This window comes from Epinephelus moara, chromosome 19 (assembly GCF_006386435.1).
Source record: "Epinephelus moara isolate mb chromosome 19, YSFRI_EMoa_1.0, whole genome shotgun sequence".
NCBI classification, from domain to species: Eukaryota; Metazoa; Chordata; class Actinopteri; order Perciformes; family Serranidae; genus Epinephelus; species Epinephelus moara.
The window spans coordinates 18,206,138-18,230,626 of NC_065524.1; the positions used below are offsets into that span (position 1 = coordinate 18,206,138).

The window sequence follows — 24,489 nt, forward strand, 5'->3', positions numbered from 1 at the left end:
TCAGGTCCCTTGAAACAAGTGTCTTAACATAACACATAATTGATATGTCATTCGAAGCCTAATTTTTATATGAGTAATATTCAAACTGGTTCATATAAACAATTTGATTTTATGTCCCATCATGGCTGAGCAACAGTTTTGTGTAAACGGAATTAAAGGCCCGTCCCATTTAGATGCCTGTCCCTAATATAAGCCTGTTGAGTTTAGTGATTGACGCAAATAATAGCCCAGGATATTAACTGAAGTTTTAAGGTAGTTAGCAAGCACGGTAACATGATGAATAAACGTGACAAATGAGGAAAACATTCAGCTTCAACCACTCCATGTTGTAGTACAAATGCAAACATGACCAAACGCTGATAGTCAAACTTTATGAAAATATTACTGTTGGTTAACAACCTGTTTGAATGAACACAGACAGAAACGTTCATCAACTGTTAGCTCATCTAGCACCATTGAGCTAGTTAATGTTACCAGACGCCAATAATATTTACATCTCGTGCTGACACAAGCACAAGCCTCTCGTTAAGGGGTAGATGCACAATTCCTTCTGCACAGTGGTACACTTGGCAGGTGCAGTTTGGTAGAAAGAAAATTGTCTACATGAAATTGCTCACAACAAGGACTGTGGATTATCTCAAGTAGCTGGGTCATGATTTCTGGAAAAGAGACATTGCTGTTGAGCTTTTCAAATGTATTTTTTTGTGCTATGAGCACCACAAGCTGAGTGTCAACTAGTTCCATTCTATTCAAGAGAAGGCAGACATCTCTACGGTTGATATCTCCAACACTCAGCAACTCACATGAAAACAGTTAGACTGATAAATAGCACTACAGCTAAAATGAAAATATGAATTTTTGATTTTGGGGATGAACTGTCCCTTAAAGATAACCAACAACCTAAAGACATACATACAGTGCAGTTGCCATAAATAGCACTAATCTATCTGCAGAGTCGAACACAGTGAGGATACATGGTTGTGTTGGTGATGCTCCACCACCACAGTGCTTCCTACCTTGGGCCCACGAGATCCTCTGCTTACAGACAACCCATCGCCCTACAAAGCAAGAGGAAGAAGACATAAGAATAGGAATTCACTGCACATTCATCAGCAATTCACTTTGAGACCTGAGTTGCAGCCCAAAAAAGCTGTTCCACTGAATCAGTACGAGCCTCACTCCACAGCGCAAACAGTCTGAACATAGTCTCCCATTATGAGCTCGTGTTCAATACTGTTTACAACACTTTTAATAGATTCTATGTGCAGAGGCAGACTGATAATGCCATACCACCGAGAAAAACCTTGATTGGAATCGAGGCTACTGTAAGCATTATTTACTGTACAGTTCTGATGAGACATTGATTTCTGTGGTCAGCATGTATTAGTGTTACAAGTCCGACATTGCACAATGTAAATTAGCTGTGCAGAAGTTGGATTTGAACTAACACAGCAATTCTACAGTTTTAGTGGGGAAATGTACCAATTCACCCAAACATAAAACAAAGAAAAGTTTGGTAAGTACAGAACTTTTTGAGACTATTAATATCCTATGACTGCATGTAAAAAAAAAGAAAAAAAAAAGTTCCATTAGACATTATGCGTTGGCACTCCACTGAAACAAAACCTTTATATCAGTACTTGAGGGTAGAGGGGGATTGCTAATCTATGCAAATAATAAAAGTCAAAAGAAACAAAGAGCAAATTGCTCATTATTCATTTAAAGGCAAAATCAATAAAGTGACATTAACTACTTGAGCCGGCTGACTCATTAAAGACCCTCAGACCATCTGCATTGACTTCTGTTTATTGCTTTTTTCCTTTTCTTTGTCTTACATAACAAAGACCATAAAATGTTGAGAATCCATTTTCCTCCAATGCTTCCAAACAGAAATGACATTCGTAAAAAGACTAACAGGATCTATGCAGAAAGACGTCCACTCTGAAAGAAAGACAACTCTCTTTGTTTAGTTTTTGAACTGTGTCACAACATAAGAGGTCATTGGCCTGCTGTAAACATCTCCCCTTGTCATTTACACATACACACACACACATCTACAGCCCTCTTTTCCAATCCCGCTCCAATTTTACAGTGCTGAAGTACATTAAAGAGGTTTAAATACTTCTGCCTGAACGCAATCTCTCCCTTATTACTCTGCTCAGCTGAACACCTACCCCCTTGCTTGATGAGTAGGTCCGCTGTCGGGTTTAATGTTCACTTCAGTGTTTCCACACACAAACAAACATGATTGTTTAAAGCCATAGAGCACTTGCTGGTGATTGAGGAGTGCAAGTGCCGTCAACCAGTACTGAGGTCGTGCCTGCACTTGTGTTGCTTTTTGGGGATGCTGTAATGAACATTTCTATATGCAAAGCCATGTCCATAAAAGAGAGTGCTTCAACAGCTATAAGCTCCAAAGTGGGAGGATAGGTGATTACCCAGGCTGAGGTTATCCAATGGTGGATTACTTAATGGCACTGCATCTCCATAATGTCATGGCAGCTACGCAGCTAGAGGAGCTAGTATCCTCTACTTGTCTGCCGCAGCTCCAGCTGTTTGCAGATGATCTATGCTCCGTGAACTTCTGTTGAATTATCTTCTGTTATTTTCCCTGTTCTATACAGTTTCTACTTCTGTGCCCTGTGACTTGAGGGCTGAAGCCAACGAGGTCAAGATGAAAGTGAATGTCTAAATTTGATTTGGTACCCACCATATATCCACCTCCAGGCTCTCCAGGCTCACCCTTAGGTCCCGGTGGCCCCATCACTCCACCAGAGTCCCCCTACAAAGAGGAAGACAGATAGTATTCAGGAGTTTCTCTGTAGACAAAATGTCAGACTGGCTCCGTCATCTCAGCAATGCAAAGGATGTGCTGTTTTACACACAGAGAGTTGAACAGGGAAGGTTGGAAACTGCTGTCCATGAGGCAGACACTGCTTTTTGTTTCTGTCTCAAATATGTTTGCTGACTCATGTCAAGGATACAAGTTTAATGTCCTACGGAAAGAGGAAAACTGGCTTCTTTTTCATTTCCCCCCCAAAATGAACTTGCACCATCCATTTTAGTGCCCTAGTGCTACTGTCTTTCAGCAACGTAAGTGACATGGCTCTAAGGATGGCAGCGCATCTATGTTCCCGGTGTCCTTTGTTCCCCAGCTCAATATCCTCTCAATAGTATTTTTCACAAGAAATATTTCTTTTTTTTCTTTATTACAAAACAAAAACAAATAATTTTTGTGACATTGACATGTCAGTCACAACAGCATAATAAAATAATACAATAATTGAAAAATAATAAGCTAATGAAACAAAATCTGCTTATGTAAATACACATTCTTAAAGCCTTAAGGATTTGTGTATCTATTGATTATTATTCCAGTCCAGTGTCATCTTTTTGAGTCTTGTATTAAGTCCACTTTTCCCATTTTCTTTCTAGTTGTGCTTCTTGTAGTCTCAGTATGTGTCAATTTCTCAATTAAAAAGATTTCTTCCACAATTGTTAGCTGTTGGTCCTTCGTTGGTGGTGTTTCTTTACCCCAGTTCTGCTAGTATTAAGTATTTTGCTGCTGGGAAGATGGCCTTATCACAAAACTAGGCTGTCTATGCAGTAGACAGACGTAAATACTTTTATATGACGAGAGAAAACAAAGAAAAAGGTCTGTGGCATTTGCTTTTGCTCAAGAGGTAGAAAACCCACAACTACCAGACTGCACTGTATAGCACCACACCAATAAACACTCCCAGTGGTGGGTGACTTAAAGCCAGTCGCTTGTCAGCAAAACAATATGGCAGCCAGCTGGAAACAAACAATCGTGCTTTACAGTTAAACAGCAAGTTAAAATATGTTTCTGAAAACAATTTATGTGAAGAATTAGGCAAGGCAGTAACAGAATCTTGGTTCATGTTTAATCAGCACCACTATTACTAAACACGATTTCCAAACAAATATAACATGCTAACATTATTAGCACAAGCCTATGGCATTTTACATTGTATAAACTAGCCTAGCGATGAGTAGTCTCGCCACCAGACAATCAGAGATCTCCGCCTTCTGATAGCCTGGGGACACTCCTTTCTAAAGTGTGTTTAACACACCGGAGAAAACTGCCGGCAACAAAGCAACGCCTCTTGCATTTTTTAAAAGGACACGCCCTCCCGGAAATGTGCGCTCCCCCTTTTCTCGTTCGCAAGGAAACAAACACACAGAGAGCTTGAAAATGGATGCCGAGAGATTTAACTCCGATTTATCAAACGTGTGCTCAGTCCACAACATTGTGGAAATGAAGGATTTACAGCGACTTTGTTTAAAACTTTTAACACAGTCGGACTACAGTATGTTTACGAGCACAAGAGTTCAGCGAGCCACCGAAGGACTGCCCTGCAGATTTACTATTGGTTCTGCAACGTAGAGAGTTTTTTTAAACTCTGAAATTGTATCCGCCCATCTAAACACAAAATCAGGGAGAAAGACTGACTTGTGAGTCTAAGCGATGAGTGGAGATTTATTAATAAATCACACTAAATGTGATAAATCACACACAAGACTTAAAATGCTATTTTTGTGGAGGCTTTATTAACTACACAATTTCTTGTTTCTTATCTGTGAAATTAAAGTAAATAAAAGCTTTGTTCTCACTGAGGGAAATGGTTTCAGCTTACAAAACATAACGTCTGCATCACCACAACGTGTAGTTACATTTCTGGGGAGGTGCATGTCAGGCTAAGGCATAGGGTACGTCGACGCAGAGCCTATGCCGTAGGTGCGGCGACATTCAATGCAGAAGTATAACTTTTGCCTCAGTTTTACTGTTTGATGTCAGTAATTTCAGCCTCCGTTTTTCACAATACAAGAAACAGTATGGTACCCTCTTCCTGTTCACAAACTCTCGTATTACAGCCAAACAGTGCACGAAAATATGTTTCTGAAGACATTTTAGGCAAAAAATACACAATATAGTAAAAGAATCTTGGTTTATATTTGATCGCCACTGCTTAGTTCTATCGTTTGATCTAAATTTGGTCTGAGTTTGAGAGAAAGATCTCGATCCACTTCTATAATTTTTTATGTCTATAGTGGCGACAGGCATTTAAAATTGAGGAAGTACAATCTATAGTTTGAGCGACAGTCTAAGAGCCAGCGAAAATTTGTGGCAAGACAGATTTGTACTACTTAAACTGCATTTGAAACGTCCATATATCTTCATTCTTTTTCAGTGTTAACCGTTAAGATAGCCCTAACCAATCTCTTACAATGTTAAGTTCATATCAAGAGACATGGGACCCTATAAACACAGGGATAACCCCCTATTGGTGGCACATGGGAGAAGTTTATAGTCACGGCTTTCTTCCAGATACCCCTTTCTAGAAGGAAACTCAACATGTTAACCCAATACACGTTTTCCCCCGAACCTTAACCATAAAAAAACAAAAAACAGAAAGTCATGGACACACACTTAGCCCAACAGCCTACAGATGGCAGTGTCAGTCAGTTCTCTGCTTTGGACTACTACACTCAGATTAATTTTGATTACATTTTGTACAATGCCCAATACTTCATTAAATTACCAATTGCCTGAAAAACTAATGCAACCCAGTCTCCTAGAAATTACGTTTGTATGTTACTCAACTGCTTTCTTAATTACACTGTTATGGCAACATAATCGCTGCCTGGATTGTGTTGAGAGACAACAATTTTATCAGGTTACAAAACACAACATTCATGTACTATGTAGATTCTGTAAGGAGGTGGTGGATGACGAGCCTACCAAGTGCAGGACCTTGACACCAGGATTTCATGTTTGCATCCAGACTCTTGTCTTAGGTTTAGGCAACAAACGAACTTTGGCTAAGGTTAGCAAAATATCCTGAAATTGGTTAAATGTTAATAAAAAAGGTGATAATATTAAACAAATAATAATGTTGTAGTCAATACGAGTGGATAGTGCAGATCGCCTATTTTGATAGAAAACAACTGGAATATGTTGTCAGTAAACAATTTGCTGATATTTTTGCCATTTGCCAAATACGCTTATTAGCAACGTTTCCCCATTGTCTTGACTGCAAACTAATTTGCTCTGCATTACATTTATCTCGAAACATATTATGTGTTTAAATATAAAGGTAATTTTTAGGGAGACATGGCTGGCTAATGACATTCCCACCAGCCTCAGCTGTACTTTGCCTTTAGTGCTAATTAGCAAATTCATAGTAGCATGCCACCAGGCTGAACCACAATGGCGAACATGGCAAACATTATCTTCTAAAAATCAGCATGTTAGCATAGTCATTGTAAGGATGGTAGTCTGCTGACATTTAGCTCAAAGCACCGCTGTACCTAAAAACAGAACGAAGCCTGTAAGGCAGATTTCTTTTAGGTATCTACAGAGCTTGGCAGAAGCTAAGCCCCCTGCCCCCAGTGTTTATGCTAAGCTAAGATACCCGTCTCCTGGCTCCAGCTTCATATTCAACATACAGACATTGTTCTTTCACATTTTCTTTGTTTATATACCACCACATGAATGTACAACCAGTACTGCCTCTTGGATCAGGGGTAACAGCAGTGCAGCAAAGATGACAAAGGAGGATTATAAATGTGAATGAATGCAGGAGGCTTAAGCACTTTAGGTTTCCCTTCTCTGTCCTTGAGTGTAACAGAGTAACTCCAGCGGGTGGGGAGTCTTGAGTACAGCTTTGTTTGTTTTGACAAGTGACAAACCCCATCAAATATTCATGTCAATTGCACACTTTTCCACTTTCGGCACAGTATTGGGAACAAATCCTTGTGCAAGAAGAAATTTTTGTACAAATAACAACGTAGTCAGAGGCGTCAAAGGTGAGAACACAAAGTTACAACGTGATTGAGAATGGCATGCAGGGCGCGCAATCTGAAAGGTGTCTTCATAAGTTGTCTAGCATGTTCAACCTGTGATAAAACATCACAGCTTCATATTTTTTCTTTGAGGTGAGAACTTGATTTGAAGTTTACCTACCTTTTCTCCTTTCAGGCCATCTCTCCCAGGCACCCCTGACTCCCCTGGCGAGCCCTGTAAACAGTGGTGAAAAGAGACACATCTATCACCAGGCCTTCATCTCCTCACACACATTTATCTCCTCCTCCTCACTGCTTCAGCGGGCTGCCGTGTTCCAACATAATTTCCCTTAGCCAGGATTTATGAAATGCCTCTTTTCCCTCCCTGCTTTTGAGTAAAGACAGATGCTCATTACCGAAGCAGGTGTGGAGAACAGATTGAGCCTCTGCCTCCGTTCCTGGCATAAAGCGCTTAGATTTGCCTCTTTCCACTAATTAATTCTTAAATTTGATTACTGATCGTCTGTGTAAAAATTCTGGACTTTTCTCCCTACTTCCTCTCTGTCCCTGCCTGTTGAGGTTTATCTGTTTATCTCTCTCTTTCATTTTGGCAGGCTGAGTTGAGAGTAGAGGATATGGCAAGGTGACAGATAAGGCAATGAAAGAAAGGAAGGCTTGACATGAAGTGCTCGTGTCTAGCGCCAATATACTTACTGGCTCGCCTGGGAGTCCTGGGAGTCCAGTGGGTCCAGACAGGCCTTGCTTGCCCTGGCAAAACACAAAGGGAAACCAATACTTTGGGCTATTTTCTCCTTTTGTTTGGTGACAGAATTGCCTGGGCTTTCAAATGTAGCTGCCCATCCAGCAACACTGTGGACACGACTTTCGAGAGTATTTCAAATAACAGTGTTGTTGAAGTGCCGCCCCTGCTACTTTTTTAATAAAGCACCGTTAGTTTCATGGCAATTACCGTAAGCCGGGGCTATCATCATGACAGAGCAGCGGTAGGTTTGCATGCACACGTTATTTCAAATAAAAGCTGATATCCTGGTTATGCTGTTATTCTAGATAAGCTCTTTATATGCATTCCCCTTTTTGAGTCATTATTGTCTTTGTATACATGGATGAACTGAACGATCCACATATTACCATGGAAACTGAGCTTACATTGAATGATGACAACTGAGAAAAGGAGTACACAAGCAACAGCATCCTGGCTGCTATCAATATACACCTTTTTATGATTGGAATTTAAAGGTATCTGCACTATTATGACTGTTTCATAATGTTTTCATGAACCAAGTAAAAAAAAACCTCTTGTATGCTCAATTATGAGAGTTTTCAGTATATTATTTTGCATGAGTTGGTTAACAGTGAACACATCTACAATACTTCTACCAACTAATATAAGCATTATCTTCTTAGAAGTGTAATATGCAATAATTTATTTGCATTGATCTCCATTTTCACTGAAACCCTGACACCTTACTGAGATGTTTACTGTACACTTCCATATGCCAGTTGATACTGGCTTGAACCAGCTGCTATGATCAAGTTTTACAAGTGACATTAACTTATCTAAGATACTGTCCAACTTTTAAAAGATTAAAATTTTAAATAGTTTTCTTTCCAATTCTATTTATGAGCCACACCTGAGCAGCCTTCGTCTCACTGTTGTTTATGTTTAGCAGGTTTACACAGTTTGACCTACTGTAAGTGGCACAGCTGACATAAGATAAATACAAAAACTCACCTCTGGTCCTTGATCTCCCTTGAGTCCTGGAGGCCCCATGTTTCCCTGTTACAGCACCAAAAGAAATGGCGAGTGAGAAGTATGGGGGAGGCAGGAAAATGGAGGAGAAAAAAATTAGGCCTGTCACAACAGAATATCTGAATTCAAGATACAAAAGTTTGGAGGGGCATAAAAGTTGACAACAGGAACAGAATTACTGTGGTGTGTCGAGATTTTAGGCTCTCTGACAACAGCTCAGAAATATCAGAATGGATGCCTATAATCTCTAACATGTTGTAGTCAAAGAAAAATCTCTTCTACAATAAAAATGGCTTTGATCAACGACCTGTATACTCCTTACAGCCCTACCCTGTTGCACGGAGGGCTTCACAGAGTCACACTCGACATAAAAGACTTTGGAGCCTTATTTTGTTGGCAGCACAGACTATATAAAAGAAGTGGGCGTAGCCACCGTAAGGTCACCTCTTGTTTTGTTGTCTCCTGTTTTGAAGCTTCGAGTTTGACATTTTGGCCATTGTCATCTTGGTTTTATGGAGACAGAGGAAACCGTATCAGGATGAGAAGGTGGAGCTGGGAGGGCGCGAGGGATGTATCTGACTGAGGTTACAGCCACACTAATATATTTTTGTTTATTGCTACCTCTACGCCTACTGTCCACGCTACTCTGGGGTTTTGGAACCCCTAAAACAGACCTTTTGAAATGCTGCAGAAAAGTTTGAAAAGTCTGGGGCTGCATTTTAGTATCAATAAGCTGAAAAGGAGACTTTTGAAAACGACGATGGAGACGCCTTTGTTCACTTCCTGATTGGGTCTTATCAGCCACAACATGACAAGCAAAAACACTACAGCTGGGTCTACACACCTTGTGATATTACTTTTCTTGTGTGGGTAACGTTACTTTCCCATTACCATGGCTTTCTCCAGCAATGGATAGTACTGCTCTGATATATTGTTGCATTTGCTTTGCAAAGACTGCCAATCTGTTTTCTGCCACCTTGACCCCCTTATACTCATGACACTTTCAGTAAAAGCTCCACCACAAGCAAAGAAATCTCTGGTCTTACTTTTCACCATCTCTGTAGTACTTTCTGTAATTAAGAAACCAACAGCAGAGAAGACAATCCGCTATCTGTTTATACCGGCACACACATGCCCAGTGTACGTGGATGGTTATGTGATGTGTGTTAACAGGTTTGTTAGTTTAACAGAGATTATTTCTGAAACGGCACTAAAAAAGCTTGTGTGTATAGAGATCGTTTTCATTTTAAAAGGCGTTTTAAAACAAAAACCTATTAGTGTGGATGTAGCCTAAGAACCTGAGGACACACTGGTCGCTGTGGTAGCGACTTGTCAATCACAAGCCCTACAACATACCCCAACATACATTTCTTGTTTATTTCACTCTAACTGGGTGCATTTTTTACGGAATTAACATCATGCTGTATTGGAGAAAACCTAAACATACAACATGAGGTATGAGGTAATAAATCAAGTGAGAATTAGGGTCATATTCTCATAGACTTCTATTCCATCAAACTTCATCTGGCAAACAGTGGAGTCGCCCCCTGCTGGCCATTAGAAAGAATGCAACGTTAAGAAGCTTTCGCATCGGCTTCACTTTCCAGAGCCAGAGGCTATGTCGACGTCTTTTATACCATCTGTGGTTGGCAGTGGATATTGATGCTCAGGTTCTAGTGCAAGTGCAAAGTCTTCGACAATTTACCTTGAAGCCTTGCGGCCCTTGAGCTCCTCTCTCCCCCTGTAGAAAGTAAAGAAGACAGAGAACCATCATTCCTCAAGACATGCATAAAGAAAATAGTCAAGTAAGCCATTCCTCCTGCTGACTGGGGTACGGCTTAAAAAAATTCCTTAAGGACCTTCATGAAGTTAGCTTTCACACCGTGTGAAGGTTAAGAACAGTTTTTCCTTTGCTAAGTTTGCCTCTTTGTTCTGGGAATGTGAATACAATCAAAGCAGTAACTTTTTCAGAAAAAAGAATTACCTCTGAGATACCACACAGAACATTTCTTGCTCTTGCCTTCATACCACTTACACTCATCATGGTCGTATGCTGAGTGTTTGGTTTTGATGCCTGCTACAATTCAGTAAATCTTCTTTCATTTGCAGATTCTTATTTTCTCTATGTGTAATTTGTTTTTTCTTTTTCATTTATCTGACAAATCTTTTGATGTTTGGTCAATAGCTGCATCAGTGGCCTTTGTATCTGCTTGCCTCGAGTAGATGCATCTGTTGTTTTGAGGTCCAAACAATAATTGTACACCAATTTATTCTGCACTCCACCCTCTGTGGAGCACAAAGATGACATGGTACTCATCTGAACAGCAGGTGTTGTTCAATTGTTCTTTTCGAACCAAATGTCAACACTGCTTTTGTTGATGTTACATAATAACAAATGGAAACATTTTTCCTGCTGTGGTGTCAAATGTTGGATGAAATGAAAACTAATATTGAGTTTCTTATGTTTAAATTGTATTCACTGAGAAACAACAAGGGAAATAGTTACCTGATCTCCTTTTTCTCCCTTTTGGGTCTTCTCCTTCATTTCATCCTCAAATAGAAAGCAGACCACTTTAAAATCTGACGGAAGTCTACTTTGTATACAATTTGAAGAGGAACCACAAATACATAAACATTTCAAGTTTTATGATATAAACAGCTGCTTACAGTTCCAGAGATCTGTCTTAATCCGTGAGCTGTCATCACCTACAAGTAATAAAAAGAATGAAAGAGACGAATTTTCCTTAAACAGACTCCACTGATCTCGCAATTACATCAAGTAAAAATCAGAAAGAAACTATTCTGATTGATTCAAAGGCATTATAGAAGTAACAACTTTTTCTTGATTCACAAATATATAATAAATCTCGACAGAATGTTTTTCTCTTTCTTTTATATCTTTAGTAAAGCTCGGAAAAGAGGAAAGGGGAAAGGTCAAGACCAACCAGCTGAAGTGGACTGATGCCGGGAACTAATACAGGTGAAAAGGCGGAATGGCAAATCAAAGAAGCAATTACAAAGATTCAAAGTTTTTCTATAAAGCTACAATATCATTCTCTGTACAGGTTACACATCAAGTCAAAGAGCTGCCATTACCATCACAGCGGATCAGAATGTGATCTGATAGCACTTAATGTTGTAAATACACGAAGGACACACTGAAGATTAACTGCTATTCAATGGCTAAACTATACTTGAAAGTGACCACACTGAACACAAGTGTACAACCGATGAGGCTTGGGCTTTATCTGTTTTTTCATACCTTCAAATCTTCCTGACACCGGGATATATGGTATACAATGGGTTTGTGTAATAAAATGCTACTTATGGACCATAGAATAGTGAAAAGAGATGGGATACGGTTTATAGTTAAATTACCTTTGTTGGATTATTAATAATTACAAATCAGGAATCATGATGTCTAGTTTTCATATTATTCATTCTTTTCTTCTGTTGTCAGCTCAAACCTCTTTAAAATAAAAGAGTAAAATGGAACCTCCTGCATGTACTCTCATTATATAACCGACACACCACTGAGCTGATGAAGTCCTTGAACCAGACTTTCCTAAATTCATAAATATTCTTTAGCCTTTCTCCTATAGATTCTTGCTGGAGAACCTGATGACAGATAATGTACAGTACAGATAATGTACTACTTACGAGTAGTAGTAGATCATACCCATTTCTGGTTTAAGTCCCAACTGTCCAGTTGAAACCCCGCCCATGACGAGCACAGACACGGATACAGGTAATTTAGTTGACTGAACACATACAGATACAGATAGTGATGTACTCATTAAACTCTATCAGCAACATTATCCCCATAGCTCGCAGTCGCCATTTTTTTTTTTAGCTCAGCTGCTTGTCCTACCAGTAGACTGACCTCTGGTGGCACTTACTGTGCACTACATCACCTTAATACAGCATCTCCATATCAGTTGAAAAGAAAGACAAGTGTCTGTATTTTTGAAAATCATACCTCCTGGATTTTTAAATACCGTTATACTGTAATACCTTTATACTACCCAAGCCTAATGCAAACGCTTTTTTAATACACAAATTTATGGATAGAAAATTATGTTCAGTATTCCAGTTGGCTGATGGCCTCTTTCCGACTGCACAAAAAGGTTTCAAAAGCCAATGTTTAAAGCCCAACGTATTAAAAACTGAGCAAAGCAATCTGGAGAGCAAATCTAATTATCTATCTATAATCATCAGAACTCATTACATCTAAATGCCCTCAGGCCTTTTGTGTTGTGTTAACTGCATGTTTCACCCCCATATGCAGTTAGAACCAGTTTAGTCTTGGGTGGTTTTAGCATAATGATCAAAGAAGCAAGAGACAACAGAAGCAATCTTGGAACTGAAAGCCATATACAGATGGGGAACATTTTGATGCCTACATGGCACGTTTTCCTTTGTCCACCTGTGCTGGTGCCCTTGTTTCCAAAGTAATGTGTGCCAGTGAGCCCTCTGAGAGTGTTACTGTGATTAAAGGCTACACAAATTATCCTGACATGGAGCCCTTTTTCAGCGGCAATGGTCAAAAAAAAAAAAAAAATCAGTAAGGCACTGAATACCCCCACTGCCCCAACGGAGTGTCCGCTGTGTCTCAGTTCCATCAGTATCAACACTTTCTGTGAGTTGTTTTTTTTTTTCTCAAGAGACTGGAAACACTGATAAGCACCTTTTACTCAGCATAACTTGGAAAAACAGATTCAGTTTAATAGATTATAAAACTCTATTGTAAAGCAATACAGGCACCATAAAAAGCAGGACAGTCTCATAGTTGAAAAGACTGTTTTGCCACTTTAAGGGCATTGGGGGAAGTGATGGCCATGCATGCCTGCAAGCCCACTGCTCCTCCCCGTCACTAATAAACAGAGGCACAAGAAGGTTTATGAAGGGAGGGTAATGATCCAAACCCTTGCTTCTGCTGTGTAAGGGAAATCAATGCTTAACTGCCAAAATTATCTGCCACGGGAAAGCAGAGAGCACAGACAGAGACTGGTACTAAATATTCAAACAGCCTCATTTATCAAATGACTAATGTTTTCCCCTCTGCTGTGTGCCATAGCACTGTATACAGCTCCTATATCCTGGGTGGCCCATGCCTCACCACACAAAAATGACAAAACACAACTGAGTGTTTCAGTTTAGATAGAACACTTCTTTATCTTCCTCCCCCAGCTGAAATGAAATGCAAGGGAAAGAGACAACTATTCAAAAATAATTGCAAAGCAAGACCTCAATGTTTTGAACGGCCATTAAAACCGCCTACATTGATATCTATTCTTATTAAGGGGATAGACTTTTTGTTGGTTAGACAGAAACCAGTGAAACCAGTGGAGGGTGAGTGATATTTGTTCGCTGTATAATTAAGTTGTCAAATTTCCATATGAATCACTCGCTAACAAGCAATGAGAATGAGAATAAGAATGAAAGCCATCAAACTTTGTTTCCAAGCTCATGTCTGAAGCCTTCAGAGGCTCAATAGGCAGCAAGTCTTTAGAACAAAACCCATTAGGACAGAGTCATCTAAATGTCAAATGCCTCACTTTATGACACTCATGCTCCAACACCATGTTTTTATTTGACGCTTTTTAATTTCTTTTTTTTTTTTCAAGTGTATTAATAGTTGCAGCATGCCTTCGGAGTCATTACAGCCCCCTCGCAGATCTTTTACCGATTTGTCATGGTGTGTTTTTGACTTAAAAATGTCTCAGCAATGAGTTCTACCATCCCAGCACCACCCACCCTGTGTCACCTTCAGCGCAAATCAGACAGCCACCATGACGTCAGGGTTTCTCTGTTTTTATCTGTTTCTCCACTAAAAGCCAGTGTCTTCCAACAAAAATCCTTTTACTGTAATTTACAATTACGCACATTATAAACAGGTCGTGTCCTGCATGGCCCCCATTAATTCACACCATAAAGTTTTTTTTTTTGGTTCCGAAAGATAACGACATCAGTGGGTGATGGCTACTGCAAATGTGTTAATTTGATACTAGATATAAAAAAAAAAAATCACAGTTCGCAGCTCTCAGTGCCTGTGCAAGCTATTTTGTGCAAATTTCTTTGCTGTGTACACTCCTAAAAAAAAAAAATCACTCAGTGGGAGCTTGCTGCCAAATATCAGTAAGTTCATTACCTGAAAAGAAATGAAGCTCAACACAACTAATCTCAACTGTCTTAAAAATGCTGCCCATGTTTCATGCCTTTTATCAACACTGATCCATTGTTTGTACAGGAAAAAAAATGTTTTTAAACCACATATCTAAAGATAGAACAAATCTGCAGGCTTGTCAGAGAATGGAAGTTGGTTACAAGATGACATGCCACCATGTTGGAGTTGTGACAGCGAGGGTAAACACTGCACTGCTGTTGATATTCCCTCCCTGGTCCCCAAATGTTTTATAGTTGGATGTGAACAGCTCACTGACGCACTATTTTTTTAAATGTTGGTGGCAGAGAACAAAGCAAAGAGGTTAAAATAATTTCTTTGGTGTTAGTTATCCAATATGTGGTGTTCCATATGACAAAACCTCATACTTATTGACAATCAACAACATTTTATACTATATTGTACTTACAGGACCAGGAGGACCAGGAGGACCAACATCACCCTGAAAATACCACAGAAACATTATCATTACATACATGCATTAATTAATACATAGTGTAAGGGAGTGACAGACAGAGAAGCAAACAGACAGTGACAAAAAAAAAACAGGTACCAAAATAGAAAAAAAAATACACAGAGTAAAAATTGCACTTGAGAAACTACTTCTGAAACCAAGTTGCCACCGGTTGCCACAGGTGACCTCAAACATCAATAGGTTTTGGAGCAACAACAAAGGAGGCAATAACATGATCAGACTTCAGAGAAAATACTGGCTAACTCAAGTGATGCGAGAAGAGCCATGAGATGAGGGGAAAGAAAACATTAAAGAAAAGCATACTTCAGTGGTGCGCATTTCATGTGCATCATGTAGACTGTACTTAGCGTGTGTGTGTGTGTGTGTGTGTGTGTGTGTGTGTGTGTATACTTTTTAATGGGAGCTCCAGGGAACCATAGACGCTTCTTAATTGTGATGCATTGCATTTGGGAGCCTCCATTCTTCCATTCATAATTTACAAGCTATAACTTTCATGCTTTTTAATAAAACAAGAAGACGCAGCACAACATCTGCTTATATATGTAACTATAAACAACTAAAAAGCACTGTGAGAGTACATGCTGTACCATTCAAGGCCTACACAATTCTCTAAATGTGTAATTTTGAAAAGGTTTAGAAGTTTTAATCTCCATCTGGATCTGGATCAAAGTACACATGATGATAGACTATCATGCTGATTTTTGGAAAATACCTTAATCCTGTGAACATAAGGACTTTAATTAAGGGTTTATCTCCAGTAGGGGTGTAAATCATAAGTTTCCTCATGCTATTATATCAATTCTTTGGACAACAATCATTTTTTTGGCTAATATTACAAAGTCTGCCACAATATGACTTCGATTCAGTTCAACTAAGGGACCTACCATCAGTATGAGACTGTATCAGTTAATATTGTGTCTTTTTTTTTCAGCCCTTTAACACGTAATGTTCAGGAAGGAGGAGTGCTTAGACGGAAATGGTGACACATGAGCCATCAAAATTTCAAAATAAAGTTGATGGTATGTATCAATGTGCTCACTTTGCATCAGGGATATTGGATCATTGATCACTGAATCAATGTATCGATCCAGATGCATTATTCTCATTTAATTTATTTAAACACTTTTGGCTAGCTTGCCATCATCAAGTCAAGGTTTTTAGCCAAGCTAGATGGATGGTTTTGGGGATGGTAGTGTTGTTTGGTTCATCACTTGGGTACAGATGGAAGTATCAGAGTTTGATGGATTGCCATGACATTTTGTATAGCTATTCAAGGTTCCCAGAGGACGAATCCTACTGACTTTGGTGATCCCTTGACTCTTCCTCTAGCACTATAATGAGGTTGAAATGCTTGTGTTTTAGTGAAATACCTCCGCAACTATTGGATGGATTGTCATGAAATTTTCCACAGTGCTCATACAATCAATTCTAACAACTTCTGTGATCCTCTGGTTTTTCATCAAATGCCACCAGAAGGTCAAAGTTGTCATGCAACATTATAACTCTATTAAATAGGTATAGTGGTTATAAGCGTTACAAATATAGGTTAGAAGGCACCTGTAACACCAACTACCATGTTTAGACTGCTGTTTTCCACTGAAAATAACTGTTTGTTATTATGCGGCGACATGTGGATGAGCTGACTTTGTCATCGGGAGGCGGAGGGTATGGAGGATGGCATTACTTCTAAGTGAGACAGCTGCCAACAACACCCGTTGTTCATTAGCAAGCCATCGAGGTGTTTTGAGCGGTGTATCTGGCCCCAAACTTGGGTGTTTATTAGCGACCCTCCGCTGGCTTTTGTGCTACCAAACGCAGGTATTTTAAGCCAAAAAAGGATCTTTTCCTTACCATAACCAAGTGGTGTTTGTGCCTAAATATAACCAGATGTTAATATAAAGATTTGCTAGTCGCTGGTAATTTGAACATACTTGCTGGTGTAGCAGGAGCCTTACAGCCTATATCTACAACACTGATAATTAATACTCATTCCTACATAATAGAGTGCTAACATTTAAAATGGATGATAGATTGGCACAAAATTGTACGCAGACAGCCATGGTTCCTGTATCCAACCATTTATTCTAATGGTACATGATGGTGGATCTGTCTGCATCAAACAATAATATGTCCCTCCTTGACACATGACAACATGTACAACCATAAAACGATGTTTATGTTTATGTTTATTAATGAAGGGACAATGCACATTAATAAACATGAGCTCTTGGGTCCATCATGTAAATGTGCCAGATTTAGCCATAGAGGCTCATTTTCATCTGCAGTCCTTGGCAGGTTGATGGCTTATAAAAAACATTAGAGGCAAACATACAAAAGCACATAAGTACAGGCAAAAGCACATAAACAAAACAATGACAACCGGAGGGCACATAAAAAAACATTAAAGAAAAACATACAAAAGCACATCGGCGGAGACAATTACTGGAACAGTGACATAACAGCTACTCCAAATCATGACAGCATAATGTCCACACACACACACACACACACACACACACACACACACACACACACACACACACACACTCAAACAGATGCATAAACTGTCATCATGAATCCTGCTTACAGGAACAAAGGACACAAACAAAAGCATCTATAAAAATCAACAAAAAAACACCAACAGATTTATTATTTGCTGCTAAATGATTTCAAAGACCTGTGGAGGTTACACAGACTTGAAGATAACTAACTCAAAAGGTGTAACCTCTGAGATCTGGTAATTATATCGCTTGAACTATCTTACCTCCACCACCTCTAGCTCAGCTCCCCTCCACCACCACACACACACACACTCACACACACAGGCTGAGTCCCAGTGAGCACAAACAGAGGGAATCATCACGTATGACACTTGACATTGATGTGACTTACTTTTTGTCCTTTCATCCCGCCGGCCCCCTCGGCACCTGGCTGACCCTGTGGGAGGAGGCCTTGGTTAATGACTCTGTAACATGACGGCATTGTAAATGTCACTGCAGGAAAATACGTACGGGCTCTCCTCTCTCTCCTTTCTCCCCTTTCCCCCCTGGGACTGCAGACTCACCCCTCTCCACCTGTATGTGAACAGAGCAGATCATTGACAGTGACTGACAGCAAATGCAGGGCAAAAAGACAGAGAGCTCAGAGAGTGAAACTTGGGCAAGGGCAGACGCCAGGAATAAGTAATCAAAACACTATACAGTATCAAGTCATCCCAGAATAAACCAGTTTGTAATCATGGTGGGAAAAGGAACACTGTGTGACTCTGTGATACTACAGTGTTAAAAGGATAATGATCAAACCCCTGTAGCATTGCAGCACGTTTCCATGTTAAAATCATTCCCCTGTCTGCCAATAGATGGCACTTTATGACTGCTGGTGAGCTGTCCATGGAGTATTTTTAATAGGATTTCTTCCTGTCAGTTATGTGGAGAGTACTCTGAGTAAACACAACTGTAAAACAAACGTACTCGCACCTTGGTCAAGACACACAGTGAATGAATAATTAAAAAGATTTGTATAGAACATTGTTATATACATATAGACAGTACATCTCTCATCCTTCAAGCCTCAGCAGAAGACTTATCATACTGCATGCATGTCTCACCATCTTATAACCAGGTATTATTTTAGCTACATAGCAGATGTGTGGCAAATCATTCGTCAAATGCATCTGGAGTAGCAGAAATGCATTGTTTCACATGTCCAGGCTTAATAAACCTCATCTGTTGTGATATGTGTGTTCCTTTTCCAAACACACAAAACAGAGGGCTAAAAAAAAATATAGCTTATTCATCAAAGATTATTCTTGTTTAGTATGACATGTGTGCAGATTCGTAGGGAACGCTTCAGATACTCTGTGCTGAGACATTATGGAGCATCTGTTTAGCAATCTGAGAAGACAGAGAGACATCTGAGAGAGGTTGCAGCATATTTGCACACTCCTTAGCGGCGCCTGGACTCTAACAAACAATAATTGCCATTCAGTCTCAGCCCCTCCCCCATGCCTTCCAATAGCTAACCGCGGCCACTGTGATGCCATTCATTTAATGAGATATAGTCACTGTTTCCCCGTCCAAATTATGAGCTGTTATTAAGTCAGGACACTGCTGCCATGTATGAACAGATGGATTGTCCTATTAATATTTTAAGCAGGGAGGATGGACTGGTGGCAAAATTGACTTTGAGTGCTAATTGAATTCTGTTCAGCTGTATCAACCACATGGGAACTCAATGATTTCACCACCATAAGACAAGATAAGAGATACGATAAAACTTCATTTATACCGAGGAAAACTGCTGGTTTTACCATAATCTTATCAACTATAGTGTGTCATTGTTGGCATGCTATGAGTAAGAGATCTTTCCTTAAAGTCCCCCCACAGACACGTTTTTAAGTATGTAGCAATACTCTGCAATGATTAATATCGTGTTTACCATGGTTTTCCTACATAAAAACTAAAATTAAAAAAAGCAATTTATTTATTGAGAAATTATGGATTTGGTCTCATGTCCCACCCAATTCCGAAGCCCCATTAGTCTGAAAAATGTCCCACTGGAACGAAAGCCCATTTCTCCGATGGCCCATTATCCCAAAAATAAACATCAACTGCTACAAATCCAAAATGTGATCTTTTCTTCACCATAACCGATTGGTTTTTATGCCTGCACCTAACCACACAGTCACTACAGCGTTGTTGACAAATGTAAAGTATCAGTAGGTTTTCAGAAAAGTACACTGCAAACATTTTTTCTGGCGATTGGGCTGTCTAGAAACAGGGAGTGTGTATTGTCAGAGAAATGGGACTTCTGAGAAATGGGCGTTTGCTTTGGGACAAATGAGCTTTCAGTTCAATAGGACTTTTTTTAGATGGTGCTTTGGAATTTGGAATTTGGAATGATAGGCAGTCTCCCGTCACGGTGGCTAGCGTTAGCGTTAGAGGAAACACTGGATAGATACAGCCATATATATTTGAGGACTCTGTTGTGCATCAAAACTGGCGACTAGCAGACGGATCAGAATGTGTAAAATGTGTAGAAAGTGTAGTTAGCATCTTTTCTTTGTTTATGTTGTTGGTTACCTTGTTAGCTTGAACGCTAACTGGCAGTGGCTAACATAGCGTTGGTTGTTATGTAACATACAATAATATCTGTTATGATGGAGTTTCTGGTAGATAGTTGATGGAAGCTCCAGGATCTGTTTTACATCCAAAAACTACACTCTCTGCCATGTTTGCTGTCCAACATTTACTATGCCAATGCTAACTGCGCTGGAGGTTTCAGGTTTCTTTGCTGTGTGTGAAAGTCTGTTCCCCGATCAATATGTCTACTGGACAGCGATTGGTTTTTACATTAATGGCGTACTGAATCTAGCTTGCCCAGGGAATGTTTGAATCTCAAATTTTAGGGAGGTGCACAGACATCGCCTCCTTCAGTAGAGGAATGTGAAAACACCTCTCTAGTGACAAACTTTGCACAGATACAAGTCAGTGTGGTCAAGGTTGGACATTCTGGGGGACATAAACAGAAGAAAATCACGTTTTTGAGTGAAGAGGATCTTTAACAAAGGCAGCTCACAATGCAGTATTCATCATACAGTAACTGTAAAGCACATACTGTACTGTGAACATAATATTGTTTTCCACTGACTTATGACTCAATGTAAATCACATCTGATGAAAAATTAGGGTTAGCCCGCAATGCCACTTGCTGTTAAAATGCTGTGCACTGTATTCTGTCATAGACTCATGGCAAAATATTATCGCTATCATTGCTAGATCTCCATGGAACATCATTCAAAGTCAATTTATTGGCAGAGGGGAATATAACAAGTTAATAAACCTTTCAAATGAGATTAACTGCAGCACAGCCAGTATTTATCCAGATTATCTCTGTATTTACACAATGAGAAAGCCCAGCGTGTTTAGGACAGGGAACTGGTCCACCTGTGGAAGTCTATGGGTGATATGTTGACTTTGAGCCTGTCTGCATCCCACTCAGTCTCTATCAAAATCTGCAGTGTTCTGTCGGAGCCCATTTGAGACTGTCAGCGGGAGATACAGTTATGGAGACATGATTCATGAGGACACCGTCTTCCCGGCACATCATGCACGGCACAGACCTTTTGTTTTTCAGTTTAAAACATTCACACTCTGCTGTGTGAGTGAGAGGGGGGCTCGGCTCACACAGATGTTGCATGAGCTGCAGTTTAGTCCTGCTTGCGTCTGTTTTGTCCGAGCTAAAAAATGCACAAGGGTGGCCACTGAGAAGTCGGGGGGAATCTGTGATGCTGCTCAATTATTACTGCTCCTGGGAAATGTAGCTTTCCATTCCTCACTGAGGGGTGATGGTTCAGCTTCTCCAACGGATCGTGTTGGATTGTGTTAATTCCTTTGAGCACGTGGCTATGCTTGTTTTGTTTTAGCATATTAAAATGTGAAGTGATCCGCTGGGACAGGGGAGTTTACTCGTCACACACAGTAAGCATGAATTTACAATGACAAAAGCAAAGACGTATCCTTAATGTAAGGGCATGACTAATTCATGGCAAGGCTGGCATGCATATTTGATGTAAGCATTGATGTATGTGATGTTTCTCAACACCACCTAACTATAATCAGCATGAGTGAACAATCCCACAACAAATACTTTTATCATAATATTAGCTGCAACCAGTATCTCTATAGCAGCTCTCTGTCAGTAGGTCGAAAAAATATTTCTTTGGCAGTCAATTTTTTTGCCTTAGGAGGCAGAAATTTAGTATGGAGGCTAAGGATGTGTGTGTGAAGTTGTGTGTTTGTGTTCATGCCAATTGCCTACGGTTGGGCGGGATAGCGGGAGTGGTCTATAACAAAAAGGCACACAACTTCCAAATGGATTCACAGAGAAGATCATGAGCCAAAGGACAGCTCATTAACTGTCCATGCCAACTGGCATAAAGGGCGTGGGGAGCTATAACACAAAGGCGCATAACTTCTAAACGGATTTATGTATGACCAAACTTGTAATGACCAAACTTAACAGAAAAAGACACATACAGATAAATAGACATACACACACACACACACACACACACACACACACACATTTTTGCCACGTCCCCTTTCATTACTCATCAAACGATTGTTGTGTGGTGGTATCATTATAGGACTGTTGCGATAACCTCAGTACTGCAACACAGCGAGACTGACAAACCAACTGCAGGGGATGGCAAGCAGCCACTACAACAGGTATAAGGCACTGAGCGTTTATTCTGCACTGAACACTGTTCATTGTTTTTTTTCTGGTCACCGAGAGTTAAGAGTTCTAAAATCGGGGTCAAGCTCTGCAGCCGCTCATCAATGTCACTTTTTCCCTTTCCGTCTATCACAGATGAGAGGGGCGAGACAAATACAATGACCAGCCGATACACGACCAACCGTCACATTGCTGAGCAACAACCACAACTATGGAAGAGAAATAAACACTGAAGTCACAGACTGGTGGGTCTGTCCTCCCTCCCTATGTGCTTCAGCCTCCCCTTCATCCAGAGCAGGTACTTTACCTTGTGCCAACACTTTTATTTGTCTCTACTTTTTCTGCACTTTTGCTATTTTTCAATAGTGATATTTTTTTTTTATTGTAAATCGCTTAATTTAATAACTTAATTTAACCTTTAATACCCTTTTTCTCTTTCTGTATTCTTTATGTTTTATATTTTATTGCTCTGTCAAGCACTTTGAATGTCCCTTGTGTATGAATGTGCTTTACAAATAAAGCTGCCTTGCCTTGCCTGCCTTACTTCTGCCAATATTTCGTATAATAGCAACCAGACGCAACCCAAGTATCTCAGCTGGAAAAGGCTGTGCACCTTATTGCACCTCATTGCCTGTCTGTGTTCTGCATTTAACAATGAACAAGTTTTTATTTGTTTTCAAACTGTGTCACAGTATTCATTTAGCTAAAATCAGGATAAATTAAGTAATTTGCCATGCATGCAAATTTAACAGTTTGGTAATACCATTTATTATGCTGTTGAGCCACACTTAATCACTGATGGGGAAATTCCTTCACTGCAACAGAATTACATCACTGTGCTAGTGGCAAGTGTTTGTGAGGTTGTGTGCGTGTGTGACATGCATGAATTCATGGATGCATGCATGCACGTGGACACAGCTATTGCATATACTTTTTTAATCATAATGCAATCTTTAATCTAATCTGAGATGGGCTGCTTTGGTCTCCTGCAGGCCTTGTCACCTGCAGATGTTACTCTCCCTTTCATCATTCTGAAATCAGTCTGTAGTTGCAAGCTCCAGCGAGCCTGGGGGTTTACTTTCCAAGAACTTGTAAACTTTTACCCACACTGTTGAACAATAATTATTTGTCACTGTCACACGGAATTAGCTTTATGTGTATTTTTCTTCACTGTGTTCAAACTCAGCTGGTCATTTTTTTAATAAAAGACCAATGAAAGCAAAAAAGCCACTGCAAAAATTATGCTGAACCCACAAACTCAGAGCTATTTCCTTTCTGCCAAGTGAAGGTTTGAGTTTTACAGCTTCATTTTTATGATAAGAGACTGATACGAGTGAGATAATAAAGCTGCAACTCAGTAGCCAATTAGTGAAAACTCATGAAAACGTAATCAAGGTAACCTCTGATTGTCATCTTATTCTGAAGTATGATTTAATAGGGCATTGTAATACTGTCATTTTTCATCCAAATGAAACCACTATCCATTGTGCCTCCATTGTACACCGACTGCAATCCCATTTGTTTTGAGGTATAATAAGTGTGTCCTCATACAGACAACTTTCTTTTTCAAGGTTGGCCAGCTGACACTTCTCCTTCCTCTGGGCAGAGGGAGCAGGAGGAATTCTGCGGCCTGAGCTGACACCCCAGCAAACGACGCACCTATACATCAAATGAACAGCTGCGGTCAGGAGGTTGTCCACTACACAATAGCTTTCACTCTCAGCATGATCACAAGTGGGCCACTGGAGGCCTGGTGGGTGGTGGGGGCTGAGAGGGGTAGCGCTGGGTTTTGTTAAGGAAGCAGGTAGCAACAAAGACAGTAGGAGGCCTGGTAGAGGTCCATGTCTGAGGGTTTTTTACACCGCATATCTCATGCGCCTCTGGTGAGCTACAGCACCCCTGGGCTTCATGAAAATGATTGCAGAACCCTTTTTGCAAAAGCACTGTATGTAATGGCCATCTGTCTGTTTGGAGTGTGAGCTCTGAGTCACGCTGTGCAGCGCTGCAGGAGGTGCA

The 24,489-nt window shown here is 40.0% G+C and overlaps 1 protein-coding gene across 6 annotated transcripts in view; it reads right to left on the bottom strand.

The window, feature by feature from the left end:
* LOC126406274 (collagen alpha-1(XIX) chain-like) overlaps nucleotides 1–24,489 on the bottom strand; it is a 144,808-nt gene that overhangs the window by 39,070 nt on the left and 81,249 nt on the right. For all 6 annotated transcript variants that reach the window (XM_050070428.1, XM_050070430.1, XM_050070429.1 and 3 more), the window contains 11 exons: nucleotides 18,249–18,311; nucleotides 18,130–18,174; nucleotides 15,172–15,204; nucleotides 11,246–11,284; nucleotides 11,085–11,129; nucleotides 10,284–10,319; nucleotides 8,561–8,605; nucleotides 7,522–7,575; nucleotides 6,989–7,042; nucleotides 2,711–2,782; nucleotides 1,017–1,058 (listed from right to left, as the gene is read on the bottom strand). In XM_050070428.1, coding sequence (XP_049926385.1) covers nucleotides 1,017–1,058; nucleotides 2,711–2,782; nucleotides 6,989–7,042; nucleotides 7,522–7,575; nucleotides 8,561–8,605; nucleotides 10,284–10,319; nucleotides 11,085–11,129; nucleotides 11,246–11,284; nucleotides 15,172–15,204; nucleotides 18,130–18,174; nucleotides 18,249–18,311 — 528 coding nt within the window. The remainder of the gene's footprint in view (nucleotides 1–1,016; nucleotides 1,059–2,710; nucleotides 2,783–6,988; nucleotides 7,043–7,521; nucleotides 7,576–8,560; nucleotides 8,606–10,283; nucleotides 10,320–11,084; nucleotides 11,130–11,245; nucleotides 11,285–15,171; nucleotides 15,205–18,129; nucleotides 18,175–18,248; nucleotides 18,312–24,489) is intronic.